At 41.3% G+C, this 25,098-nt stretch overlaps 1 protein-coding gene across 1 annotated transcript; it reads right to left on the bottom strand.

The window, feature by feature from the left end:
• Positions 1 to 23,208: 23,208 nt before the first annotated feature.
• Positions 23,209 to 24,076, bottom strand: LOC131675395 (serine/arginine-rich splicing factor 10-like). Its single transcript, XM_058954363.1, has 2 exons — positions 23,878 to 24,076; positions 23,209 to 23,342 (listed from the first exon to the last, which is right to left on the bottom strand). The coding sequence occupies exons 1-2, from the start codon at positions 24,074 to 24,076 to the stop codon at positions 23,209 to 23,211; spliced, it is 333 nt and encodes a 110-aa protein (XP_058810346.1).
• Positions 24,077 to 25,098: the final 1,022 nt, after the last annotated feature.

The raw sequence follows: 25,098 nt of genomic DNA on the forward strand, positions 1-25,098 counted from the left end.
TTAACCCAATGACCTAGGGTTGCAGCTTTTACTGACTTGAACGGTTTCTTATTAGTTAAAAAAAGAAATTTTTGGTTGTTTCTCCTTTGAATTGTTTTTTCTATGTATGTTTTTAAAGTTGATGCTGCGCATAATTTTTCATTATCGCGATAGAAGGGTAAAATCAAGGTCGGTTGTTTTTTGTTATGGCCCGAGGTTTTGATACGCATAGGTATCTTTATATGAATTGCATCTTCATTTTGTTCGATATTTTCTATTTCGATTAAGGAAAAAGTTTGCATTCGGTGTCCTGTAATGAGGGCAAGAAGGGTGATAAGTTTTCTACCTAATTCTTGTATGGATAAATCGGCATTATTAGGTAGAGATGATATATAGTCAAGAACAATTTTTGGGTCCCAAGTCGTGTCATATTTTGGAACTGATGGTCTGAAGTTGGTCCGGCACGAGCCGTCGAGCTGACTGGTCGCATGCCGATCGCTCCGCAACTTTACCGTTATTTCACGGAGTGAGGATCGCTTTTCCTGCCTCAATGTGTGACAACCGAGTGATCAAGTGAACAGTTCATCTCACCACCCACCGATCGAGTGCAGATGCCTCATATTCCGTGAAAAGAAAAACGAAAAACATCACGAACGAGAGTGACCGTGCAATTTTGATCGGCGAGCGCCGCCGTGCACGCGCACGGCGAGGCGAGCCATCGGCAACGCGGCACCACCGAGTACCCGTCTCTCATCGCTTCAAACTTTCTCGTGAAGGGCACAAAATGCCCAACACCGACGGAAAAGATGACAACTCGGGCGGCTTGCCCACAAATGGAACGACATCGCCCACCGCGGCCATTGGGAACAACCACCAAAGCTCAGCTACGAGCCCGAACGCAAAGGCGGTTGACAGCAGCAACGGACAAAAAGTCAACGCTCGCCAAACGCACGACGAAATCTCCACGCAAACCCTTGTCGCGTCAGCCACTAAGTATTTAACAGGCAAAGTTGACCCGCATAAGCTCGATAGAATGTTTAAGGACGCATTACGCGAATGCGGAAAATTCAAATGTCCTATCCAACCAAGCTTCGTTGAGAGAAAGAAGAAGTACATTCCAATGAACACTGACAAAGTGGACGAAAATGCGAAAAAACGCAGCGCAGCTGACAGCCCAGATGACTCGTGGGAAAAACCACGAAAAACGAAGAGAATCCAACGAGCACCACAACAAGTCATGTTCGAAAATTCGCCCGACAACAATCGCTACGCATCATTCAGTGACTCATCGGAGATGGAAGTTTCCGAGAACGAATCAGACAACAGCATAACACAAGCCCCAAGCAGACGTAACGGCAAATCGACCAGACGCGCGGCCAGCCTGAATATATCGGCCGATCAAACCACAAACACGGCCCGCTCTCGGCCTCAAGCCCAAGCTACTCAGCCTGCTCGCACATCGTACAAATCTCCGCCAATATTCGTTAAGAACAGCACGCTAAAAACTCTAATCTCACTCCTAACAAACAGCAATTTTGGGAAAGAGGACTTCGTTGTACGTCAGACTGACACCGATTGCTTCACAGTATCAACTTCAAATCTCGAAATATTCGACGAAGTTCTTGTCGTCCTGCGCGAGAAAAATATTGATTTCTTCACGGACACACACCGAAGCAAAGAAAGCCAAAGAACCTGGTACTAAAGGGAATCTACGGAGACTACTCTGCTGACGAAATCAAGGAGGAGATCACCAGTCTACAAATACCAAAAGTAACCGTACAAAAGGTGCAACAAGTACGCTACAACAAAAATAACCCGAATCTCTATTATTACATCATCGCAGTATCAACGGACAGCGACATCAAAGCCTTGAAAGCAGTCAGGCATATAGCTCATCAACGAGCCAAATGGGACGACCTCCGGCGAAACGAAGTGTTCCAGTGCAAGAATTGCTAACGAACCGACCACGCTAGCGCTAGCTGCAACATGAAATTCCGTTGCGTAAAATGCGGCGAAGCACACGGCCCAAAGCAGTGTCCCATCCCTAAAGATTCTGTTCGCGGCGAATCCGCTCCCTTATTTTTACAATTACGCGTTCTCTCGCTTCACCTTTTACTTTTATTTCTCGCAGCAAATCACTTTTTCAAAATACGTGCTTATTCTTTAATTGCGCTGGGGATTCCCCAAAAACTTTCTCTAAATGTGCTCATTGTTTTCATCGTACTCTACTTGCAATTGTAGATATTCCGTTTGGTACCTTAGTTTAGGACGAGTTATAAATTGTCTCGGTTCAGAGGAAAAAACTCTCGTAAACCTTCCAAAACACCGTTACGCTCATCCCATCATAAACGAGTTCGGCGAGTCCGGGTTTTCCCTATTTGCCCGGGCCGCTCCGCCCGCAGCGTTGGGCAATAAAAAAGGACTCTCTCTCTCTCTCGCTCGCTCAATTATTGTGTGTGTGTGCGTCGTCCAAAGGTAAAAGAGCTCTCGAATTTTAACAAGTGAATGGCCATTCCACCGCAACGTTTGTAAAGGCTCTGCGAGCCTTATCACTTCGCATCAGCGTAATCCATTTGTTTACTCACTCACCCTAGTAATAATAATAGTGCATTATTTTGTAATTCTAATCCCTTATCAATAACTGTATTTGTAATTTGCTTCACCTTTGCGGCTTTTTTCCTTCTCACTTCGAGGAGGTTTTTTTATGCCATTAAACGAAATCAATTTACTCAAATCTTATCCTATTATTTAGCACAACCCATACACGCTGCCTTACCTCACCTAATCTCATCATCATTAAATTAATTTTATTTATTACGTCCTACGCAAACATTTTGGCGCCCCCGGGTGGGCGTGTGTGATTGTGCAAATAATAGGATTATTTATACGATCTCGACGCTGCGTATATTTGTAAACTTTTCAGCATATTTTTATTGTGTTATATATATATAGTGTTGTGCGTGTAAGTGTCAGGTCCACCACTCAGTAGTATATCGCGTTTTATTTGCACGTTGCGAGTGGCACAGTACTGTCACGATGGCACGCGTTACCATGAATAAGCTGGCTGAGCGGCAGCAACAGCGTATCGGCGAGATCACCGCGATCGGTGATCGCATGAGGACTCGGCAGTCCGATACTCTAAACAACGTAATCGTTCATGCGCGAATAACATCGGTTAACGAAGTATGGGACAACATCAAAGCGACTCATGAGGTGATCGCGATGAGAAATGACGCAGCGACGCACGCGTACATGGTGGAAAATCGGTACGAGGTGATGCGCAGCGCCTACGAGGAGACGATGGACTGGCTTTTGGCGCGATTGGTAGAGACCCCTGATCCAGCAGCCGCTGCTGATAACAGACGCAACCAAAGACGCCGCGCGCGCGACGACGAGGATGACGAGTATGATCTCAACGTGAAGCTGCCAAAGCTCGATTTGCCTACATTCTCGGGCAATTACGAGGATTGGGACAGCTTCTCCGATCAGTTTACCGCTCTCGTGCACGACCTCCCGCGCGTTAAGGACTCCACAAAGTTGCAGTATCTAAAATCATGCTTGACCGGCGCGGCGGCCGATCTGGTGAAAGACGTGACGATTTTGGGTATCAATTACGCGTCAACTTGGAAGGCTTTGCGGGATCGCTTTCATAACCCGCGTTTAACAATCAATCAGTTACTAAAATCCTTAAATAACCTCCCGTACTTGACTAAAGAATCCGCGGTCGACCTCCGCTCTTTCGTGGATAACGTGCAACGAATCGTCCGCGCGCTGACGAATCTTAAAGCACCAGTAGCCTATTGGGACATGTGGCTGGTGCATCTTGTTGAGGTGCGAGTCGATCCGGAATCGAGAAAAACGTGGGAGTCGGAGCTGATCGCCAACGATCGCCAAATTGCCTTGCTGGCGCCCGCGGGCGTGAATGACGGAGCCTCACGTTTTCCAAAATTCGTAGACTTTATCGCCTTTTTGGAGAGACGCGCACAGTCTCTCTCGGTCATTCACGCCGCTAAAGATGACAAGAAGCCTAATCAGCCTAATAAAGGCAAGCAGCAGAACTCGCAGCGAGTGAATCATGCACGTAATGCGCCTCCTGCAAAGGCTTCAAAGTGCATTCTCTGTCCCGAGCAACAGCACGGCATTTGGCAGTGTTCGAAATTTCTAGGCAAACGAGTTTATGATCGACAGACTGACGTACGACAACACAAACTATGCTTTAATTGCCTCGGTAAACATAAGTTTAGTGATTGCAAAACTAGCAGCCGCTGCAAAAGCTGTGGTGGTAAGCACCATTCGCTCCTTCATTTCGACAAACGCCCGAAAAAAGAGACAGGTACGAGCACTCCGGACGTCAAGCCCAAGCTCCCACAACCGCAACAGTCAACTAACGCAACGCACGTGTCGCTCAGTACTGATCCCCAGTTTTACATCTCGGATCGCGTTGACATACTAATTGGCTCTGATCTTTACGGCCAGCTGCTTCGCTCGGGCCTCAAAACTTTCTCCTCGACTCAGTTAGTCGCGCAGAACACGGCATTCGGTTGGATCGTCTCAGGCCCCGCTCAAGAGCCTCGCTCACGGCGGGCGGTATCCACCCACCACAGTTCTATCACCACCCCGCGCTGTGTTGTGAACGACGATTTAAACACGGCCATCGAACGCTTTTGGACGATCGAGGAAGTACCTGCCGCTGCAGGCAAACTCAAACCGGAGGATGAAGCTTGCGAAAAGCTTTTCGCTGATAAACACACACGTGACAAAAACGGACGTTACAGAGTATTCTTGCCACTAAAATCGGAGCCGCCGCGAGTAGCTGACGAGACAAGACGAATGGCGTTTGGCTCACTCAAACACCAATTACAAAAGCTCTCGCGCGAACCCAAGTTATCTAACGCTTATCACGACTTTATGAACACTTATATACAGCTCGGACACATGGTGCCCGTGCCGCCATCGGAATTGAAAAACCCGCGTTCATGCTATCTACCACATCACGCCGTGATCACAGGGAACCAGGAGCTTCCAAAAATTCGTGTCGTGTTTGATGCCTCTCGTCGCACGCGGGACCAATGGTGCCTAAATGATAGCTGTATGCCTGGTCCAGCTCTGCAGGCTGACTTGTTACTAATTTTATTAGAATGGTGTTGGTATTTTCATGTTTTCACAACCGACATTATTAAAATGTTTAGGCAGATTGGTGTCGCGATCGAGGATCAGGATCTCCAGCGAATTTTGTGGCCAGCTAGGCCGGGAGCTCCCCCTACTGACTATCGACTCACTACAGTTACATACGGGACCGCTTGCGCGCCTTATCTCGCAATTCGCACGTTGCTTCAGTTAGCCAAAGACGAAAGGGCTCGGTTCCCTCTTGGCGCGCAATGCCTCGAAGAGAATACGTACGTTGACGACACGTTTGCAGGCGCTGACGATCTTGAAACGGCACTTCGCAAGCGAGATGAATTAATTGGAATTCTCAAATCAGCCGGTATTGAATTAGATAAATGGGCGGCAAATCACTCTGATTTGCTCCCAAATAAAAGTCAGTCGAGTAAAAACGGTGAAATTAAACAGATCGATTGCGACAGTGCTGTTAAGACTCTCGGTATCAATTGGAATCCCTCGTCCGATCAATTTTTCTTTACGACGAAAGCTTCGAAAAACAGCAAGGGAACTTTAACAAAGAGGATTGTCTATTCAGAGATCGCAAGCTTGTTCGACCCCTTAGGATGGCTCGCGCCAACGACCGTGATAGCTAAAATTATCATGCAGGATATATGGATAGCGAAGTGTGATTGGGACGAGCCCTTGCCTACTGAGCTTCGCTCGCAGTGGCAAAATTACTGTCAAGCTCTCACCGATCTACCTTCGCTGTCGATAGATCGTTGGTTAAAAACGAAAACTGGTAGCCCAGTAGAAATCCACGGGTTTTCGGACGCTTCTCGTCGCGCTTATGCCGCAGCTGTTTACATACGCGTCGATCAAGGCAACGGCATGTTCACGGTCAAGCTCCTAGCTGCAAAAACGAAACCCGCACCAATCAAAACGAAAAGCATTCCGAATCTCGAGCTTTGCGGCGCCACACTCCTCGTTCAACTCGTACAACATCTTCGAAAGCTTAAATTCCTAACTAACGTTCCGATACATTTATGGTCCGATAGTCAAATCGTTCTCATGTGGCTCAAAAAACATCCATGTCATTGGAAAACCTTCGTAGCGAATCGCGTCTCTCTTATTCAAACTGAGCTGCCCACGGCCACCTGGTCACACGTCCCAACCAAACAGAATCCAGCCGACTTGGCAACACGCGGGGTCCTGCCCGCGGAACTGGGAAAAACCGACTTGTGGTGGCATGGGCCAGGCTGGCTCACTTCTGACCCGACACAGTGGCCTCAGCCACCTACCGCAGTGCAAGCTATGCACACCAAACCGAGTTTGAAAGAGCCAGCCTACCTCTCACGATACTCGACTTTGAGCCGACTGACACGCGTTACTGCATGGTGCTTGCGTCCATTCTTACAGCGAATTAGACGTAAGGCCGGACAGGGTTCCTATTCGAAAACTCTCACTGTTGCAGAGCTCGATAACTCTCGTCTGGCGCTAATTCGCATGGCGCAATCACACGCATTTTCGAAAGAAATCGACTTATTAAAGACAAACCGAGATTTACCTAAGCTCAGCCCGCTCGGTAAATTGCGACCGTTCGTTGGGTCGGATGGTATTTTGCGAGTCGGCGGTCGCTTGAGTAACACGGATTTACCATGCGACGTACAGCATCCGCCGGTGCTACCGCGCGATTCTGCTCTAAGCCGACTATACGTTGCACATGCTCATTACAGAGCTTTCCATGGTGGACCGACGCTTACACTAAGTACTTTATTGCGATTTGTATGGATCGTGGGCATGCGCCCTTTAGTTAAGAGCTTCGTACACAAGTGCATTACTTGTCAACGGCACAAGCCTCGCTTGGCTCATCAACTCATGGGCGATTTACCAGCAGCGCGCGTCACCCCGGCGCGCCCGTTCACCACGACAGGCCTGGACTACGCCGGCCCTTTCCAGATACGTACGACGAAAGGCAGGGGCCACAAGTCATACAAAGGCTACATAGCGCTATTCATCTGCTTCGCCACCAAGGCGATCCACCTCGAAGTCGTGAGCGACTTGACTTCAGCCACGTTCATTTTAGCTTTCCGCCGCTTCGTGAGCAGACGTGGCATGTGCAAACAACTCTACAGCGACAATGCCACTACGTTTCGCGGAGCTGACGCTGAACTACGAACGATGTTCAGACAAGCTTCCGAGTTCTACCAGTCAGTTGCCAGTATATTGGCAAATGATGGCACCACATGGAGCTGGATCCCGCCGAACACCCCACATTACGGTGGCCTCTGGGAAGCAGGTGTCGGATCAACCAAGCACCTGTTGAAGAGGCACATCGGTGATCACATGCTCACCTTTGAAGAATTCTCCACAGTCTTAGTGGAAATCGAAGCTGCTCTCAACTCAAGACCTATATGTCCACTGACATCGGACATCGACGACTTGCGAGCCTTAACACCAGCTCATTTCCTCATCGGCGCTGCGACTGGAGTTATACCAGATGAAGGATCGCCGTCTGTGCCCGAAAACCGCCTCGACCGCCACCAGCTTTTACAACGCATCCGCGACCAATTTTGGAAGAGATGGACGGATGAATACGTGCTCCAATTGCAAGAAAGAAGCAAGTGGCGCAATCCAACAACGAACTTCGCCGTCGGACAGTTGGTGCTCTTAAGAGACGACCGTTATCCCACTGCTAAGTGGCCTCTCGGTCGTGTTGTTGAAATCCACCCTGGCCCCGATGGTGTCGTTCGCGTTGTTACAGTGAAGACCGCCACCAACACGCTTCGTCGACACATCGCCTGTCTGGCACCTCTACATCTCGACCAGCCAGAAGAAAAGGAAGACATCGTTGCGTTGTATTGTAAATATGTAAATATGTATGAAGAAGACCTTGCCAAAAAGGATCAAAACCGTTTGTAAATATGTGTGTGAGTAAGAGTGTTCGTCCGGAGGACGAAGGCGGGCGGTATGTTCGCGGCGAATCCGCTCCCTTATTTTTACAATTACGCGTTCTCTCGCTTCACCTTTTACTTTTATTTCTCGCAGCAAATCACTTTTTCAAAATACGTGCTTATTCTTTAATTGCGCTGGGGATTCCCCAAAAACTTTCTCTAAATGTGCTCATTGTTTTCATCGTACTCTACTTGCAATTGTAGATATTCCGTTTGCTACCTTAGTTTAGGACGAGTTATAAATTGTCTCGGTTCAGAGGAAAAAACTCTCGTAAACCTTCCAAAACACCGTTACGCTCATCCCATCATAAACGAGTTCGGCGAGTCCGGGTTTTCCCTATTTGCCCGGGCCGCTCCGCCCGCAGCGTTGGGCAATAAAAAAGGACTCTCTCTCTCTCGCTCGCCGCTGGCCCCCGAGTTGCCGAATTCCGCGCGGACTCTCTCCGCTACGCTCCCGCTAATCTCTGATTGGATCCTGCGAAAGGGACTCAAAAAGAGAGGGTAGTTTTCCCGCCTTTCCGCGCTTTTCGCTATAGTTGCATTGCCAAGAAGACGCCACGTCAGAACTTAGTCTGGAAAAAGAGTTCGACCGGAACGGTAGCCAACCAGTACGCTCCTTCTCGTGCGCATCCCTTTTTCCGCAGTCATATCGACGCGCGATCGCTAACACATTTGTGTCGCGCCGTCTTCGACCGTTTATATTCTTGTGTGTGCTCGCGGGCTTCGAGCAAAACGTGTGTGTTGTACCGCAGTGTGTGTACCCTTTTGACGACCACCGCAAAGAGACTAGCGACGAATCAACTCGCTGCGCTAGTAGAGGCGACTTCAGTTTCCTCTGGGGTGCTGTCAAACCCCGCGCCCTCAGATCGGCAACTCGGTGACATAGCAGTAAGGGCTGTACCCGTGTCCAAGGCATTGGAGCTGCATGCACCTTTCCTACCTGGCAGCACCTTCTCCCTTCGCTCGCTCAATTATTGTGTGTGTGTGCGTCGTCCAAAGGTAAAAGAGCTCTCGAATTTTAACAAGTGAATGGCCATTCCACCGCAACGTTTGTAAAGGCTCTGCGAGCCTTATCACTTCGCATCAGCGTAATCCATTTGTTTACTCACTCACCCTAGTAATAATAATAGTGCATTATTTTGTAATTCTAATCCCTTATCAATAACTGTATTTGTAATTTGCTTCACCTTTGCGGCTTTTTTCCTTCTCACTTCGAGGAGGTTTTTTTATGCCATTAAACGAAATCAATTTACTCAAATCTTATCCTATTATTTAGCACAACCCATATACGCTGCCTTACCTCACCTAATCTCATCATCATTAAATTAATTTTATTTATTACGTCCTACGCAAACAGATTCCATGGACAAAAGCCGCCTGTACTGCTGCAACTGCGGAAGCAATGGCCACCCCACATCGTACCGAGGCTGCCCATACCTGAAATTCGTCAAAGGAGTACGACAAAGAGAGAAGGAACTTCACCAACGACAGATTGACGACAAAATCAACAAGCACCGCACCCGCCTCACCAGCTACGGTAACATCAGGAACGACAACATTTCTTATGCAAACGCCACATCTAACGCCCCCCTCCCACACCGTCAAATTAACACTACGCCGATCCTCCCCCTCCCCATCAACAACCCTACTCCCCATCACAACAATCCCATAAATAATAATCTTAGTACTAATGTATTCGAGACGAGATTCAATGAATTAAGCGATAACTTGATGAAAATGATGCAAGAGCAACTAAGCAATATTTATAACATTCTGTCCATGCACGCTCAAAATATCCAGAGAATCACGTCTCAAATGCTAACTCGGCCTAATTATGGATAGACACCCGTCTATTTCTCGAGCATCACTCGATATAGCCACGACTAGTCAAAATAATGACAACATCGCTTCACTCAATATCGCAGCCATAAATGTAAATTCGATAGTCATGCTAAGTAGACGGTACGATCTACTCAATTTTGTAAATAATAATGTTCTCGACATCATATTGCTATCCGAAACGAAACTGAAGAGTCGACACAGAGTGGAATTTTCGGAGTTTGATTTTATTAGATCCGACAGAGTTTATGATAATGGGGGCGGGACTGCCATTATGATCAAAAAATGTATCCCATACGATATTATTAACTCACCTTCTTCAAAAATGAACTCAATTTTGGAATACACTATCATTAAAATTAAAATCAAAGACTCCAATTTGTTCATGGTGGCCGCCTACGCAAATAATCAGTCAGAAGGGGTATTTATCAATGAACTGGATCGTCTTTTCTCACGTTTAGAATTAGAACAAGCCAAGAACTTTTACATCTTATGCGGCGACCTAAACGCCAGACACACCGCTTGGGGTGACTCCGTCACTAAAACTAAGGGAAAAATGCTCAAGGGCTGGCTTGATAATTCCGCGTTCGTATACAAAGCACAAATTTACCCTCCGTCTGAGGCCACATTCCCTAGTGCCAACTCCTTTTTAGATCTCTGTATTGCGGACAATAGACTAACAATAAAAAATTCAACCAATAACAAACTGGCAACGCTAGATTACAGCAGCGACCACAAAGCTATTCTCCTAACTCTCGACCTGCCCACTAATTTTGTAATAGAGAAAATAGAACCTTCAACCAAATTCAGGCATATGTTTAAGAAAACTAAGTGGAGTAAATTTGAAAAAAGGCTTGGTTGCGATTACGTAAATACAATCCCATCCGATCGCAATCTCACTGCTGCCGAAATTAATAATCACTTAAACACGATTCAAAAAACGATCTCTAACGCCATCGAAGCCTACGTGCCTAAATACAAACCTTCTGACAACGTCCTCAACTACATTAATGTAAAAATAAAAAAAATCCACAAAATTAAATCGTCCGCTTTCACTCGTATAAATAAGCTATATAAACAGCGACGCACACCCGACATCATTGACAGGCTGAGCGCTCTCAAGGATCTCGTGCAGTGTTGTAATGACATTCTCAAAAATGAATACAAGGTTGCTTACAGCAAGTACTGGGATACTCTTATCCGCAGTATTAGCTATAGAGACTCGACCTCATTCTTTCCCAAAATCAACAAATTTTTCCGGCCTAGACAACAACCTAAAATTGATACTCTCCGTGTAACCAAAAACGACCCTGACCTACTTAGACGTATTGACTGTGACATGGCGACACTGCAAAGCTCCGACGACAATTTCGTAATTGATTCAACAGACGGCATTTTGAATGTGATCGGCGCACACTACGAACGGGTCAATGCCCCGAGACATTTAAATGCAGGCACGAACACTAGGCGAATTGTTGAACTCCGAGCCAACGCATTAAAAGAGTCATTTACAGCAAAATTCAACAACAACATAACTATAACCCAATTCTCTACCGTAAACCCAGCGCACTCCCCTAAATCGCTCGATAACTCATTCCATTTCATAACTTCCCGTTGCCTAATCAAAATCTTAAAAAATCTACCGAACAAAACATCCTCCGGACTAGATAACATCCCCCCCTATTGTACTTAAGCACTTACCGCCAAATATTATCTCACACTACACTATTCTGTTCAACAACTGCATCAATCTGAAATATTTCCCAGACACATGGAAACGGTCAAAAATCCTACCCATCTTTAAAAAAGACAAACCACCCGATAGGGCTTCTAGCTACCGTCCAATAAGTTTGACACTTGCCATCAGTAAAGTTTACGAATGCATCATTAACGACTCGTTGATTAAATACTGCAAAAAGAACTCTGTCATTCCGGATAACCAGTTCGGTTTTAAACAGCACCATTCAACAACCCACGCGGTGCACAACGTTATTACAAATATATATAAGCATCTAAACACGCGACAGGTAGTCGGCGCATGCTTGGTCGACCTCGAAAAAGCATTCGACTCGGTCTGGATAGATGGTTTATTATATATACTGTATGTCGAAAAATTCCCCATAGACCTTATACAGATGGTATGGCACATGACCCAAAACCGCTCATTTGTTGTCTGGAATGGAGAGAAAATTTCATCGCTTGTTTTCCTAATCGTCGAAGGGCTTATGCAGGGCGCCGTCAACTCACCCATATTGTTTAATATTTACACGTGCAAGATCCCAAAAATCCCATCTGTCTTTAATCTGGACGGCATATATGAGGCCTAAATATGCTGATGACTACATCGCGCTGGTAGCCGATGCCAACCCAGAGATAGTCCAAAATAAACTTGAAAAGATAATTAATCATATCAATAACCACTATAAACTTTGGAATCTCAAGCCTAATCCCGCAAAATGCGAAACCATAGTTTTCAGGCTGCCCTTTAATCGCATTAACCCCAACAAACGCGCCATCATCAAAGATTTTAACATAAAAATTCTCGAAAATAATACACCCATCGCTATTCCTCATAACAATGTAGTTAAATACCTCGGTGTTTACCTAGACAACTTACTCAGGCTAAACATACATATAAAAACACAACTTGAAAAAGCCAAAAAAGCTTTTCGTAAATTCTCAAATATTTTCTACAATAGGTCTCTAACAGCTAAAGCCAAAATAATCTGCTATCTCCTTTTGATTCGGCCAATAATTACCTATGCGGTACCTGTCTGGTGGAATGCGAGCGCCTCGATTGTCGAAAAAATCAGAAGGCTCGAGAGAATGTGCCTCCGAGCCTGTCTCCACTTATACAGACGCTCTGAGAGCAAATTTTTTGTCAGCAATATGGACATCTATAATGCGGCCAATATCCCACGAATAGATGTATTTATGCTTAAGCTTACCCGTGATTATCTTGCGAACCTTGTAAATATTGACAACGAACTCCTAAAACAATATACATCGTGCAACACATGCGAGTGCGAACAAGCCAGCCTATCTGGGTATATAGCCCCACACATGTTCATGTACTTTGACAAAAAAGGGATAATCCAGGACCTTGAAGGCGTGCCGATCTTGTATCATATGCCTAGGCATATGAACATCAAATCAATTACGCTTGATAAGAATGAAGCGCCCCCCTTATTAAAATACTCCACCGCTCTGCCCAGGCGCTGTGTTGATGCGTTTGACCGCGGCAATAAAAAATATCATTGGCTCGTAGACGATCCACGCATACAAAACGAAATCAAAAAGCGCTCTAAGCACAAAAGAAATAATCGCACATAATAGCGTTATAGACTCTTCCGTACAACACGTGGTATGTATATGTCTTTATGTATTTGTGTATCTGTGCTCTCGCGGGTGCGTGTGCGCGAGCGTGTGTATGTGTGCGTGTGTATGCATGTGTGCATGCGCTTGTGTTCACATAGGCTTGTATGCGAATGTGTGTGCACGCGCACCGTGCCTCCCAATACTCGAACCACACATCAATGCTAAGGATATACCATTTACAACTACAACAATAACCGGGCTCTCGGCCGCTGCTCACGCAGCCTTTTGTAAGACTGATCCTCCCTCCCCTCCCCCTGCCCTTACTTCCCCTCAATATCCACTCCTTCCCCATGTACGTCCTGTGATTATTTTATACAGATACTGTCATGTAGGTTTTTAGACTTTTTCCTGCGTCAAAAAAAATAGAAAACGTTAAGCACACGCGACACACTGTGTCAACGCTTACATAATTGTAACTCCTAGTTATAATCTTTTACCATGTTAACCAACGACAGTAAATGAGTCTTCGCCGAAGCATTTTTACTTATATTCACTCACTACTCTGCAAGGCTTTTGTTTCGTATATTTATTTGCGCCCATACTGTACCTAATAATGTATAACTTCAAGCAAATAAAATCATTTAAAAAAAAAAAAAAAAAAAAAAATGGTCTGAAGTTTTGTAAACCTTGGAAAAAACGTTTTACACTGCCATCCTGGGCTATTTCACGACCAACAAGAAGGGAAATGGCTGATCTATAACAATTTATGGTTGAAGCGTAGAGTTTACACTCGAACAGATATGATAAATAAGTTAATAAGTGAGGGATCGAAATAGCAAACGGATCAACATAATTTTTTACGCAGAACATCCACCATTTTTTGAGGCAGCTTTCGTATTGTTTATATGAAGACTCAGAAATAGACGCGAGCAAAATATCTAGAGCTGCCTGTGGAGTTCCCATTGTTTCGTAGGCTTTCCTGACAAGATTCCGACCACCAGGGTAACCTTGTTTCAGTATTGATCCGTATCCCTGTTAGCAAAAAATATGTTATTTTTAGGTTTAATCTTAAAGGGTTTAGAATTAAGCAGGCTGTGGAACAATGGGTACCACGGTTGTGTTGGCCAATCTGGTACGACCATTATTCCTTGTGCTCGCTCGTCTCTAATTTTTTGGAAACATTTTAAAATAACCGAGCAAGGGGGAAAGTCGTAAAAAAAGAAACTTTTCCAGTCTAATGTAAAAGCGTCGATAGCAAAGCACTCTGGGTCTCTTTTCCATGACACATATTTTGAACATTTTACATTTGCCCGTGTCGCAAAGAGATCAATTTGGGGTGTGCCAAATTTTTCGACAATGCGATAGAATGTTTGGTTGGACAATTCGACTTCAGCTGTTGATTTTGTTTTTCTTGACTCGAAATCAGCTTCGATATTATCCTTTGAAGATATGTATGTAGCAAAAATCCAAAGTCTTTTCTCGCACTAAGACCAAATTTTGCGAGTAATATAATTTAAGTTTTCGAACTGTACACCGCCCATTTTGTTTATATAAGCGATAGCAGTTGTGTTGTCTATATGTACTCCTATTTGGCAATGACTATAATCTTTTGCAAATGTTTTGAGCCCGAGGAAGGTCGCTAGAATTGAAGGTAATTGATATTAAATGATTTTTCATTTTCTTTCCAATGATCGGAAACTCTTTTTCCTTTACTAAAGGCGCCCCAGCCTGTCAAGGAAGCATCACTACAGATTTCGAGCTTAAAAGAATTAGTTCTAATCGGGTGGCTAGGGACGAAGGCTCAAGATGTCCACCATTTTAATTCTATTATTGATTCTTTTGAAATTGACATTTTTACATTGAAATTGTTATTACTATTTAGTAAAGCTAAGAATTTTTGTCTCCCGCAAACCTTCGTGTGACTCAGCCCGTAGTTTACCGCAGGACAACACGATATTAAGAAACCGAGAATTTTAGCAAATTTTCTTATTGAGATTATTTTGGATACATAGAGGTTTTTTAAACAGGATTTAATGTATGTTATCTTTTTCGTTGGAAGTTCTGCTGACATTTAACTTGAGTCATAAATAAAGCCGAGGAATTTACAACGATGACTGGGCTTTAGTGAGCTTTTTACGTCATTGAAAATAAAACCTAAAAGGGACAGAAGTCTACGAGTTTCTCTGAGGTTTCTTAGACACTATATGAATGAGTTTCCGATAAGTAACCAATCGTCCAAATAAACTACCGATTGAAACCCTATTTTTCGTAGATACGCCGCAGCTGGTTTTAATTTTTTTGTAAAAACATAAGGCGCTGTGCTTAAACCGAAAGGAAGACATGTAAATTCGTACAGCTGATTGTCAAACATAAAGCGTAAATATTTATGACAGGATTTGTGAATAGCAACGAGATAGTAGGCGTCTTGTAGGTCAAGAGTCGCCATGAAGCAATTTTGTTTTAATAATTTTTTCACAGTACGGTTGTCTTCTAGTTTAAAATGTTGCGGTAATAAAAATTTATTCAATTCTTTCAGATTTAATATGAGTCTATTTTTACCGTTAGGTTTTTTGATAAGAAATATGTCTGAAACGTATTGACCTATGGTAGGATTACATTTTGCTATAGCGCCTTTGTCCTGTAGTTCTAAGAGTAATGAGGCAACATTTTTCTTATCGTTCAGAGACCAGCGGCGTAGTGCTGGTATTAAGTTTTGAACCGGTTTACAAATAAACGGGATCTTATAACCTTTTATCCATAACAAAACAGTTTTGTCTGTGGTTATTATGCGCCAATGTTGCAGAAAAAATCTTAGTCTACCAGCTATGGGACTTACAGGGCTTATCTCCTCTGACGACGAGAGTAGTGATGCTGATCTCTCTTGGTATGTTCTCTCTTCAACGAGCGGTGCGGAGATCCTTGTTTCCGGTGTTGTAATTAATTGCGTGAGTCTCGATGATAATTCCGGTGTCCGCCCGTTGACGCTCTCTGATTGATCCTCGAGCGGCGGGGCGGACCTTTCGAGTTTTTTGGCTGGTGTTTGGAAGTATTTTTTGTTTGGGGCAGACGTAGTTCATCCGACGTCGCTGCTATTGACCTAGCTGATTTGATAGCTTCGTCAAGTTTGTCACCAAAAAGGGATTCACCAATTTCTGTATCTGCTACTCTCTAAATGTTCAAGAGTCATTTTTTCACCCTTTTAAAGAGTGCCCACCCCTATCACTTTAATCGGAATCAAACAACGAAATAAATCACTCTAAAAAAGTTATTTTTATTCACTCCCTAAAAAAAGTCATAAAATGGCTCAAAGTAATCGAGTGATCAGTTGGTCTTTGTTTGAATGACTCTGATAAGAGTGATTCGGCTATGACGCAACAAAAATCAAATTGCTTGTCCGGGCGCCGGCTCGTCCATTCCCGTTCTTGACCGCGGGACGTCGACTCGAGAACAAGCTCTATTTGTTGTTAACTTTGTGAGATCTATTTAATTATTAGTGTGCGCCGTTCATGGGTCAGGATGTCTTCAGCATACAACAAACTCCCGCAGGTAAGTTTAATATAAACTTTCAACTTTGTGCTCGTGTCAGGCGTCGAGTCGTTCAGTGATTTGAGATTATGTGGTGCACGAGTACTGAAAATCTCAACTTTACTGAATTATTTGTTTAGGAAACGTTGACTTGCTGTAATGCATTAGCAGAGTTTTTACTTCAGAAGGGTATTCCTGGTGATGTTGTTGGTATCCTAAAAGGTAAATTTTTAAAGTTTTTGCTATGAAATTAGTCATATAGTCTGCATACAAATGCACTGAATTCAAATTTTACACACATAAAAAACTTAAATGAAAAACGATATTTCAGGCTTACTGAATGAGTCTGGCAAGACTCAGGTCTAACCCTTTTCACATTCTCTCACCTACGCTATAGCTTAAGCTGAATTCATAAAAAATTTGAACATGGATAGGTTGGTTTGTTGTAGGTGCCATGATGTAGTTTTTGGTGTAAACCAATTAAGAATTCATTACCGTCGAATACATGCTATAGGTCTTTCTGAAAATCAAAATGCAGGATTCAAATGTTTAAACGGAGGTTGTGACAAACACTTTTTAAGATTTACTTCTTTAATTCGTCATATTAAAGCATACCATATCACTAGAGAAATTAACGAAAATTATCCTGTAGATGAACACGAAAATATTGATGTTGAAGTAGGATTAGATGATTTTATAAATCCAGAGGTAGGTGAGCCAGCTGGTAATAGATTTGCACAGAATAATTTTAATGCAGGTATACAAGAAAACGAGCCTATTGACATTGTTGCTTCTGCAAGTAAACTTATAGCTCGATTACAACTAAACTGTACTTTCACTCGTGCAAACATAGATAGAGTCATTTACCTCTCCGACAAATTTTTCTTAGATATAATGACATTTATAAAGCATGCAGTGACTAAGTTTTTCAATGCAACAAATACGCCTCTTAACACTCCTGAGGCTAAAGAACTTTTCAATACACTAAATGTTAAGGAACCTTTCAAGGTCATTAGTGGTACTGAGAAACAGCTTGAAAACTTGAAAAAAAATTTTAAATACATTGACCCAGTCGAAATACCATTAGGTAAAAGAGACGAAAATCGTTTCAATAAAAAAACCCAGTCTTATAAATTGAAGGAAATAGTTGAATCATTCCAGTATGTTTCAATTATCGAAACCCTTAAACTTGTAATGTCTCATACTGATATGAGAGATTATGTCAATTCTGAGAAAAGTTTGACCGATGGAACTTTAAGAAATTTCAGAGATGGAGAAAGTTTCAAGTCGAAATTATTTTTTAAAAAATATCCTACTTCTTTGAGAATTCAATTTTATTATGATGACGTAGTTGTAAATAATTCTTTTGGTACAAAAGTGCATCCACATAAATTAGCTATGTTTTACTTTACTGTGCAAAATCTACCACCTCACATTAATAATTTTTTTGGAGGTGTTCACGTTGCCATGATTGCCTATTCCTCGGACATAGCCAAGTATGGCTTAGAAAGTATTATGAAACCGTTCATGCATGATTTAGAAAAATTAGAAAGTGACGAGGGAGTCAGTTTTGGTGTAGAGGATGAGATTATTACACTGAGAGCATCATTAGCCTGCGTTTGTGCTGACAGTCTAGCTGCTCATCAACTTTTTGGATTACTTAGTCCTTCTGCTCGACATTTTTGTAGATCATGTATGATCAAGAGACAGGATTTATTATCAGGCTCACTTGATAATTTTCAACCTCGAAACAGAAAGTTATATCAAGAACATGTGCAAAGAGTTATGCAAAATCCTCAAGCTATGACTGAAACAGGTCTCAGAGAAAATAGTTGTCTTCATGCATCAAAATACTTTCATTGCATGGATAACTTTGTGTTTGACCCGATGCATGACATTCTAGAAGGAGTCGCTCAGCTTGATTTGAAATTAGTTATTGCTCGGGTAATTCTCTCTAATGATTATGATTTGGATATAGACACTTTTAATAAAAGAATTCATTTATTCAAGTACGGAATAAATGAAGTTAAAAATAAGCCATCTCCAACATTCTTGGTTAATTCTCTTCGTAATTTGAAGGACCATACCATTCCACAAAAAGCTATTCAAACTTGATTTCTGTTACGTATATTTCCTTTCTTAGTATCAGATAAAGTTGAAGATGATGACGAATACTTAAAGCTTATCTTGCTATTAAATAGGATCAATGAAATAGTTTTTGCTCCCAAATTACACATGAATATTTTGTCATATCTTGATGAACTTATAAAAGAACACAACGAACTCTTTCTCAAACTATTTGGCCATGAAGTTGATGCGATCAATAAAGTGCATCATTTAACCCACTATGCTCAGTGTATTCAAAAATCAGGGCCTCTACGCCCATTGTCTTATTTACTCTATGAAGCTAAACACAGTTTTTACAAGCGACAGGGTTCTATATGTTGCAATTATATAAATATTGCAAAAACTCTCATAAATATTAGTCAAATCTGTCAAACAGTAGTTTGGGGAATGGACGACGAAGTACGTCCCAAATTCCACTGTGCTAAAACAAAACCTGTAATAGTTGATGATACTGCAAGTAAAGATTTTTTAATATCAAAAGGTTTAAATAGTACTACTCTGCTTTTAAAAACCAAAAAAGTAGAAGTTTACAATATGGACTATAGAGAAGATTCAATAGTTGCCATTGATTCTGGGACTGCAAGTGACGAAGGAATGCCTATGTTTGGCAAAGAAATTTTAATTTACAATAATGATATTTTCCTATTGTGTGCTGAGTGTTCTGCTTTGTGGCTAGAAGAGTCATTAAATGCATATTGCTTCTCGGAAACTTCACAATTAAGATTAGTAAACACGAATGATTTACCAGACTCAAAGCCATTTAGTGCATGGCAAGATTATAATTCAGAATATTTGTACATAAGTTTGCGTCACTTTCTTATGTGATACAAACTTTCAACCCTAACAACTCATCAGTGTTCAAATTTTTTATTTATCAATTTAAGAACCCCATTCAAATCCAAACTCCTGTGGCACATTCCCTGCGGAATCGTCTGCTACATGTCAAACAAGCAGAGCAGAACAAAGTGTACAGGTTAGAATACCTTACTTGCTCATGAGAAGTGTGGCTCTGGATAAGAGTTTGTGAAATGTTGCTAATTGACTGATTGTTTTATTGTGGTTAAGTGTTTCATACTTAATATTTGTGTGAGCATACGTTTATAAATTTATATTTTATAGATGAAGAGATTGATGGCAAAACCTTACTGCGACTGACTGGTCCGGATTTCAGAGCATTGAATATCAAGATGGGGCCAACTTATAAACTTTTGGAAATAATTGAAGATGCTGTAACTGTGGTAAGCTGTCTTTCTGTACAATTCAATGTATTTGACAAGTAATGCATGTGATTTTCTCAACAGGACTGTATTGTACAATGTGATGGCAGCGTCGTACCCAGTGTAGCCAGTGTACCCAATGTAGCCAGTGTTGTCCCCAATGTAGCAAGCGTCGAATCAGGCAGCATTAGTGATCACCCGAGCCAAACCAGCACAATAGAAAAAGAATGCTGTTCAATAAGTTCTCCAGGTCCATCATGTTCAAACTTATCTCAGGTATTTGTACTCTTTTATATCAGTATATCAACACCACTGAAAATCTAAAGTATAATAAAGAGTAAACTTGAATTTACAGCAGCAATCTGAGCCAACATCAATAAACCTTTATAATGTTCGACTGTGGGTGCAAGAAAAGGATAAAGAAAGTTCATCCAAAGCAAGTTTGGAGGTAATACTAGATAAAGGTGTGGTGAAGGATGTAGATCGTCAATCTTTAGTCCGGACTGTCATATCTCACTTTAAATCAGTAAGTTTGTATTTACAGTATCTTAACCTTTTAATTTGAAAAATTTAAAAGTATTTAACTATAACTTTTAATTCTAGTTATCCATCAAAGGAAATGAAAATTAAAGCTGCTAAATCAATAATTACTGCTTTTCCAAAACTGAAATCACAAACTGGTTGTGGTTATGTAAGTTATCTTATTCATTATATTTTATCGAATACAAATCTTTATCTTGATGTCTAATTATTTATATTTTTTACAGGAACATTTCTACGATGAAAAGACAAACTCTGGTTTTCTTGAATGGAGACTGAAAACTATGAGGAAAGGGCTAAAAGACAGTGAGAAAAAAAGAACAAGAGGTCAAAAAAAACCTTTGACTGAAAAAAATACCAAAGTTTGCTTACCTACACAAGAGTATGAATCAAAAGTACGTATATCCTACATCAGTAAAACAAGTAATATATCATGAATAATTACAACACTTATCGATTAATCTATTTACAGGTATCACAGCTACAGTTCAAGATGCCTAACGAAACCAATAAAATATCTATACTTGAATTGATGGATGAGACTAGATTCGATAGGCAGCAGTGGATTAAGGATCCTGAAAACCAAGTTACACTTCATGATATCCTCAAGAAGTTTCCAAGGTTCACTGATTACAAAGGAGAACTGGTAAAGTTATTTATTTCTGATTGATTCTTGTGGAACTTTATGCTCTTCAAGGTATTAAATAATAACCAATTTTGTGTTTTTTTTAAATTTTCAGATACTTAGAGAATTCCAACAAATATTCACCGACAAGGACACCTTTTTAGGAAGATTTCCATCTTACTACGCTCCACGGATCCTACAGTACTGCAAACTCAACAAGCCACATTTACTTGATCAAGCACGAGAGATACCAGATGATCATTTGAAAGCTTTGCTGATCTTGCCAAACTTATTGCCGAGTCCCAATTATACGCATAGAAGGAAGACCAATGTGAGTTTGAAATCTATAGTATATATTTATGTATCTTGCTGTATACTAAACAAAATTCATTCTTGCAGGATCCAAAAAAATGTAAAGGTCAAAACAAAAAATGCAAAATTCAGTGCCTGAATTTTCTGCCAAAAAAATCCCCAATGACAATCTTTTAAAATTTGTTAAGGTAATCAGTTTTAACTTATATTTAATTTCTCATATTTACATAAATTCTAATTTCTACTGCTTTTTTACAGCCTAATGATGATATCATGCAAGCTGTAACAAGTACTTCTAATAAGTTACCTGTCCAGCCATTCCTAATCTGCGTTACAGATGGCTGTGAGAAAAAAGGAGAATATTTTATAAAAGCAGACAATTATAAAATTGGTGTAGGAAGAAATCCAATTGTTGCTTTTGATACTTTGGTCAAAATGCACTTTGTATTTGATATTCAATATGCTCCTGACTTAGAATATTTTTATAATTTTATAACATCTCAAGTTATGAGTTTGGATGTCTCTAGCAGATCCTGCTGCTCCGCTTTGAATACAACGTTGCTCTATTTAGATGAGGGAACTACCGAGTAAGTATATATTTTATGACAGTATACGTACATATAAAAATGTATACCACTTTAACCTACAAATACTATTATACCTATTACACAGGCCTGCAAGGTTTGAACAGTGACGACTCACTATTTTGCAGGCCTGTGTTATTACTAATTATTGATATTTTTTACAGAGACGACGATCAGGGTTTGTCTGAAGGAGATGACGAAGAAAACTGAGCATAGCCTTAAACTCGTTATTATATTAAGAATCGTTCATCCTATTTAAATCATTCTGTTATTGATCATCCATACATGTTTTTTACAAAAATAATGGGACATCTGTAATTTTATTTTCAGTAAAAAATAAATGTAATTTAATATAATATTGTTTTTATTATTTTTAGCTTAAGGACCATCCGAAATCAATAAATCACTCGATTATTTAAGTCATGTTGTCACTCATAAGCCTCGAGTGATTTGAGTCACCCCTGTATAAAGTGAGTTATCACTCTATTCGGACTGGCTCAATTTTTTCTGTGTGAAAGAGTGAGAAATGACTCTATTAGAGTGATATTTCACTCTTGACATTTAGAGAGTAGGATCTTCTTGGTAACCGGATTTTGAACATTAGCTAAGACGAGGCTCTTACGGATACAGGATTCGTCGTGTTGGAGGTCAGCGATAAGACTTCCCGCATCGCCTAAGTGACCTAAAAGAGTTGAAGTCTGATGGTTCTTGATACATGAGATCTTCAATTGAGCTAGCGACGATAGCCAAGGCAGCAAAGATTTTGGATTGTTTAGCGCTTATGCGCGAGTCGCGTTGTGACGCTGAGTTTTGTAGAAAGGATTTTATCTCTGTGTTCAGCTTTGGGGGTCCTATAAAAGGTTATTCTCTGGAGTCGGGTAAAGTGTGATGATGTCAATGCGCTCTTGTTCCGGAAGACCTTTTTTAATAATGCCCGATCAGTGGCGAGTGATCAATTCATTGACGGCGCTCGAATATGTCTTTTCGACTAAGAGATCTTTACCCAGCTCTTTAATACCTCATCTCTAGAGGTAGTTGGTTCTATTTTGGATTTTTCAGAACTATTGTCAGCTACTTTTGTGGGTACTTCAGAATTCAGGACTCGTCGACTTGTCACAATGAGGATGTGAGTGGTAGCGTGAATCGGAAACAGAGGGAGATCTGGAATTACTACGTACATTTCTTGGATTCTCTTCGTTGAGTGATCCACTGCTGCTTCTCGCTGCAAAAAATTTCAATTGTGTCAATTCTCTGAACTCGACTTTACATTTTTTATTTTTCAATTATATCGAATTCGACGGAAGCTTAAAGCTCAACGTGGACAATGCATGTATCCATAATTTTCGATTAAATCGAAATTTAACGTAAACTTAAAGTTTTACGTGAAATAGTAAGGAGAAGGTAACGAAATATTTTCATTGTGACCTCTATGCCGAGGTATTCCTTCTATGGGTAGATGTTTATAGTCCGACTTCTCTGATTACGGCGGCCGTCGGTTAGAGCCGGCGACGCCTATGATTCACGCATGCTTTGTGTGGACAAGGAAGGAATATCCTTAACTAAAAAATGTCGATTAGAGTCGACAATAATTAGTTCGAGTGCATGACAAGCTGTTGTTTCTGCCTAAAAAACAAAGAGAAAAATTTTCTTTCGCCCTTAACGGGCCGAGTTATGCTCGTAGCTACCTGTACATTTATTACATCTTCCATGTTTGCATGGAACTTCTGGAATACAGCCCAGAAATGTAAACTACTTACAGCATTGAGGTTTGTTCGAAGGTGATATCGATCTCCGTGATGATCCACGTGAGGATCTTGTTCTGCGAGATGATCGGCGGGATGATCTGCTTCTCGATCGGCGTTTTTTCCTAATCTTTTTTAAAAGATGTCTCAGTTGATCTTCTACATCTGATCCGTATTCACTAGAGTAAGAATTGTGTCTTTTACGGCCACCCATTGTGACATTCACAATACACCAAGGAATTTCGTTTTGTTGCGAACCGGCCAGTTCGGCACAAAGCGAAAGAATGAAGGAAGCGAGCACGAATTCTTGCCGGCGTCGCAGGAGCGCGTGGCGCGCCGCGGAGGCGCTGGCAGTGCCTCATCTTATCGCTTTTTTTAATTAAAAGCCTTAAGCTTTAAAAAATGGTGGGATTAGGCCAGGTCGACCTGAAATCGAAAGGACAAGTATATTTGATCATGAGGAAGTGGCGCACAATACAATTAAATCTGAGAAATATTTATTCAATTGACTACACCCTATTCCGGCATTTATAGCTCATAAAACAATAAAAATATAAAACATTGACTCTATTTTCAAAACCAATCCTTTTTTATCGTAAATGACACACAAATTTCAAACTACGTACACCTAGAATGATTCTGTAGTTGAGGTTATAGATTTTTTCCTTTTCTTTTCGCCGCAATGATCACTAGTTGGGACATTGTTGACAATTGAACAATCACGGTAAGCAATGCAATAAACGTCAATAGGTCCTTTCTTTTTGTTTTCACAATATAATCCAACGAAAACGGTTTTTTGTAACTCCTACACCTCATTACAGCTTGTTAAAATGTGATATTAAATAAGGTACACAGACACAAAATACAAATAACTTCTAAAAGATTTTTATTTATATGTGCTCGTGTCAAACTCTGCAAACAGAATGAATGATCGTAATGAAAAACAAATTACTGCGCCTTTTGCTGCCAAGCAACGGTTATAACATAAAAAGCTGAATTAATAAAACAGAATAACATCTATAGATTTTCGAATAAAGCACAGTATTTTTCAACACTCCCTCCCTTTATCGAAAATGAGGGATCTTCAGAACCAGTAAATAATAATATGAATGAAATGTTATTAAAAAAAACTTAATTCATCTCAGGAATTACAGGAACATCTTAAAAGCGTCTAGGAATCAATTAGCAGGAGATGTTTTATCTGTAAACAAAATAAGCAAAAGCAACATGTTTTAG

Source organism: Phymastichus coffea, unplaced genomic scaffold (assembly GCF_024137745.1).
Source record: "Phymastichus coffea isolate CEN01 unplaced genomic scaffold, Cenicafe_Pcof_1.1 PCOF00020, whole genome shotgun sequence".
NCBI lineage: Eukaryota > Metazoa > Arthropoda > Insecta > Hymenoptera > Eulophidae > Phymastichus > Phymastichus coffea.

Bases quoted from the DNA above. Each gene is read 5' to 3' on its own strand.
- LOC131675395 (XM_058954363.1), bottom strand. From the start codon at position 24,076: ATGGGTGGCCGTAAAAGACACAATTCTTACTCTAGTGAATACGGATCA. The intron at 23,343-23,877 runs GTAAGTAGTTTA...AATTTTTTGCAG, and splicing joins TTCGAACAAACCTCAATGCT to CGAGAAGCAGCAGTGGATCA.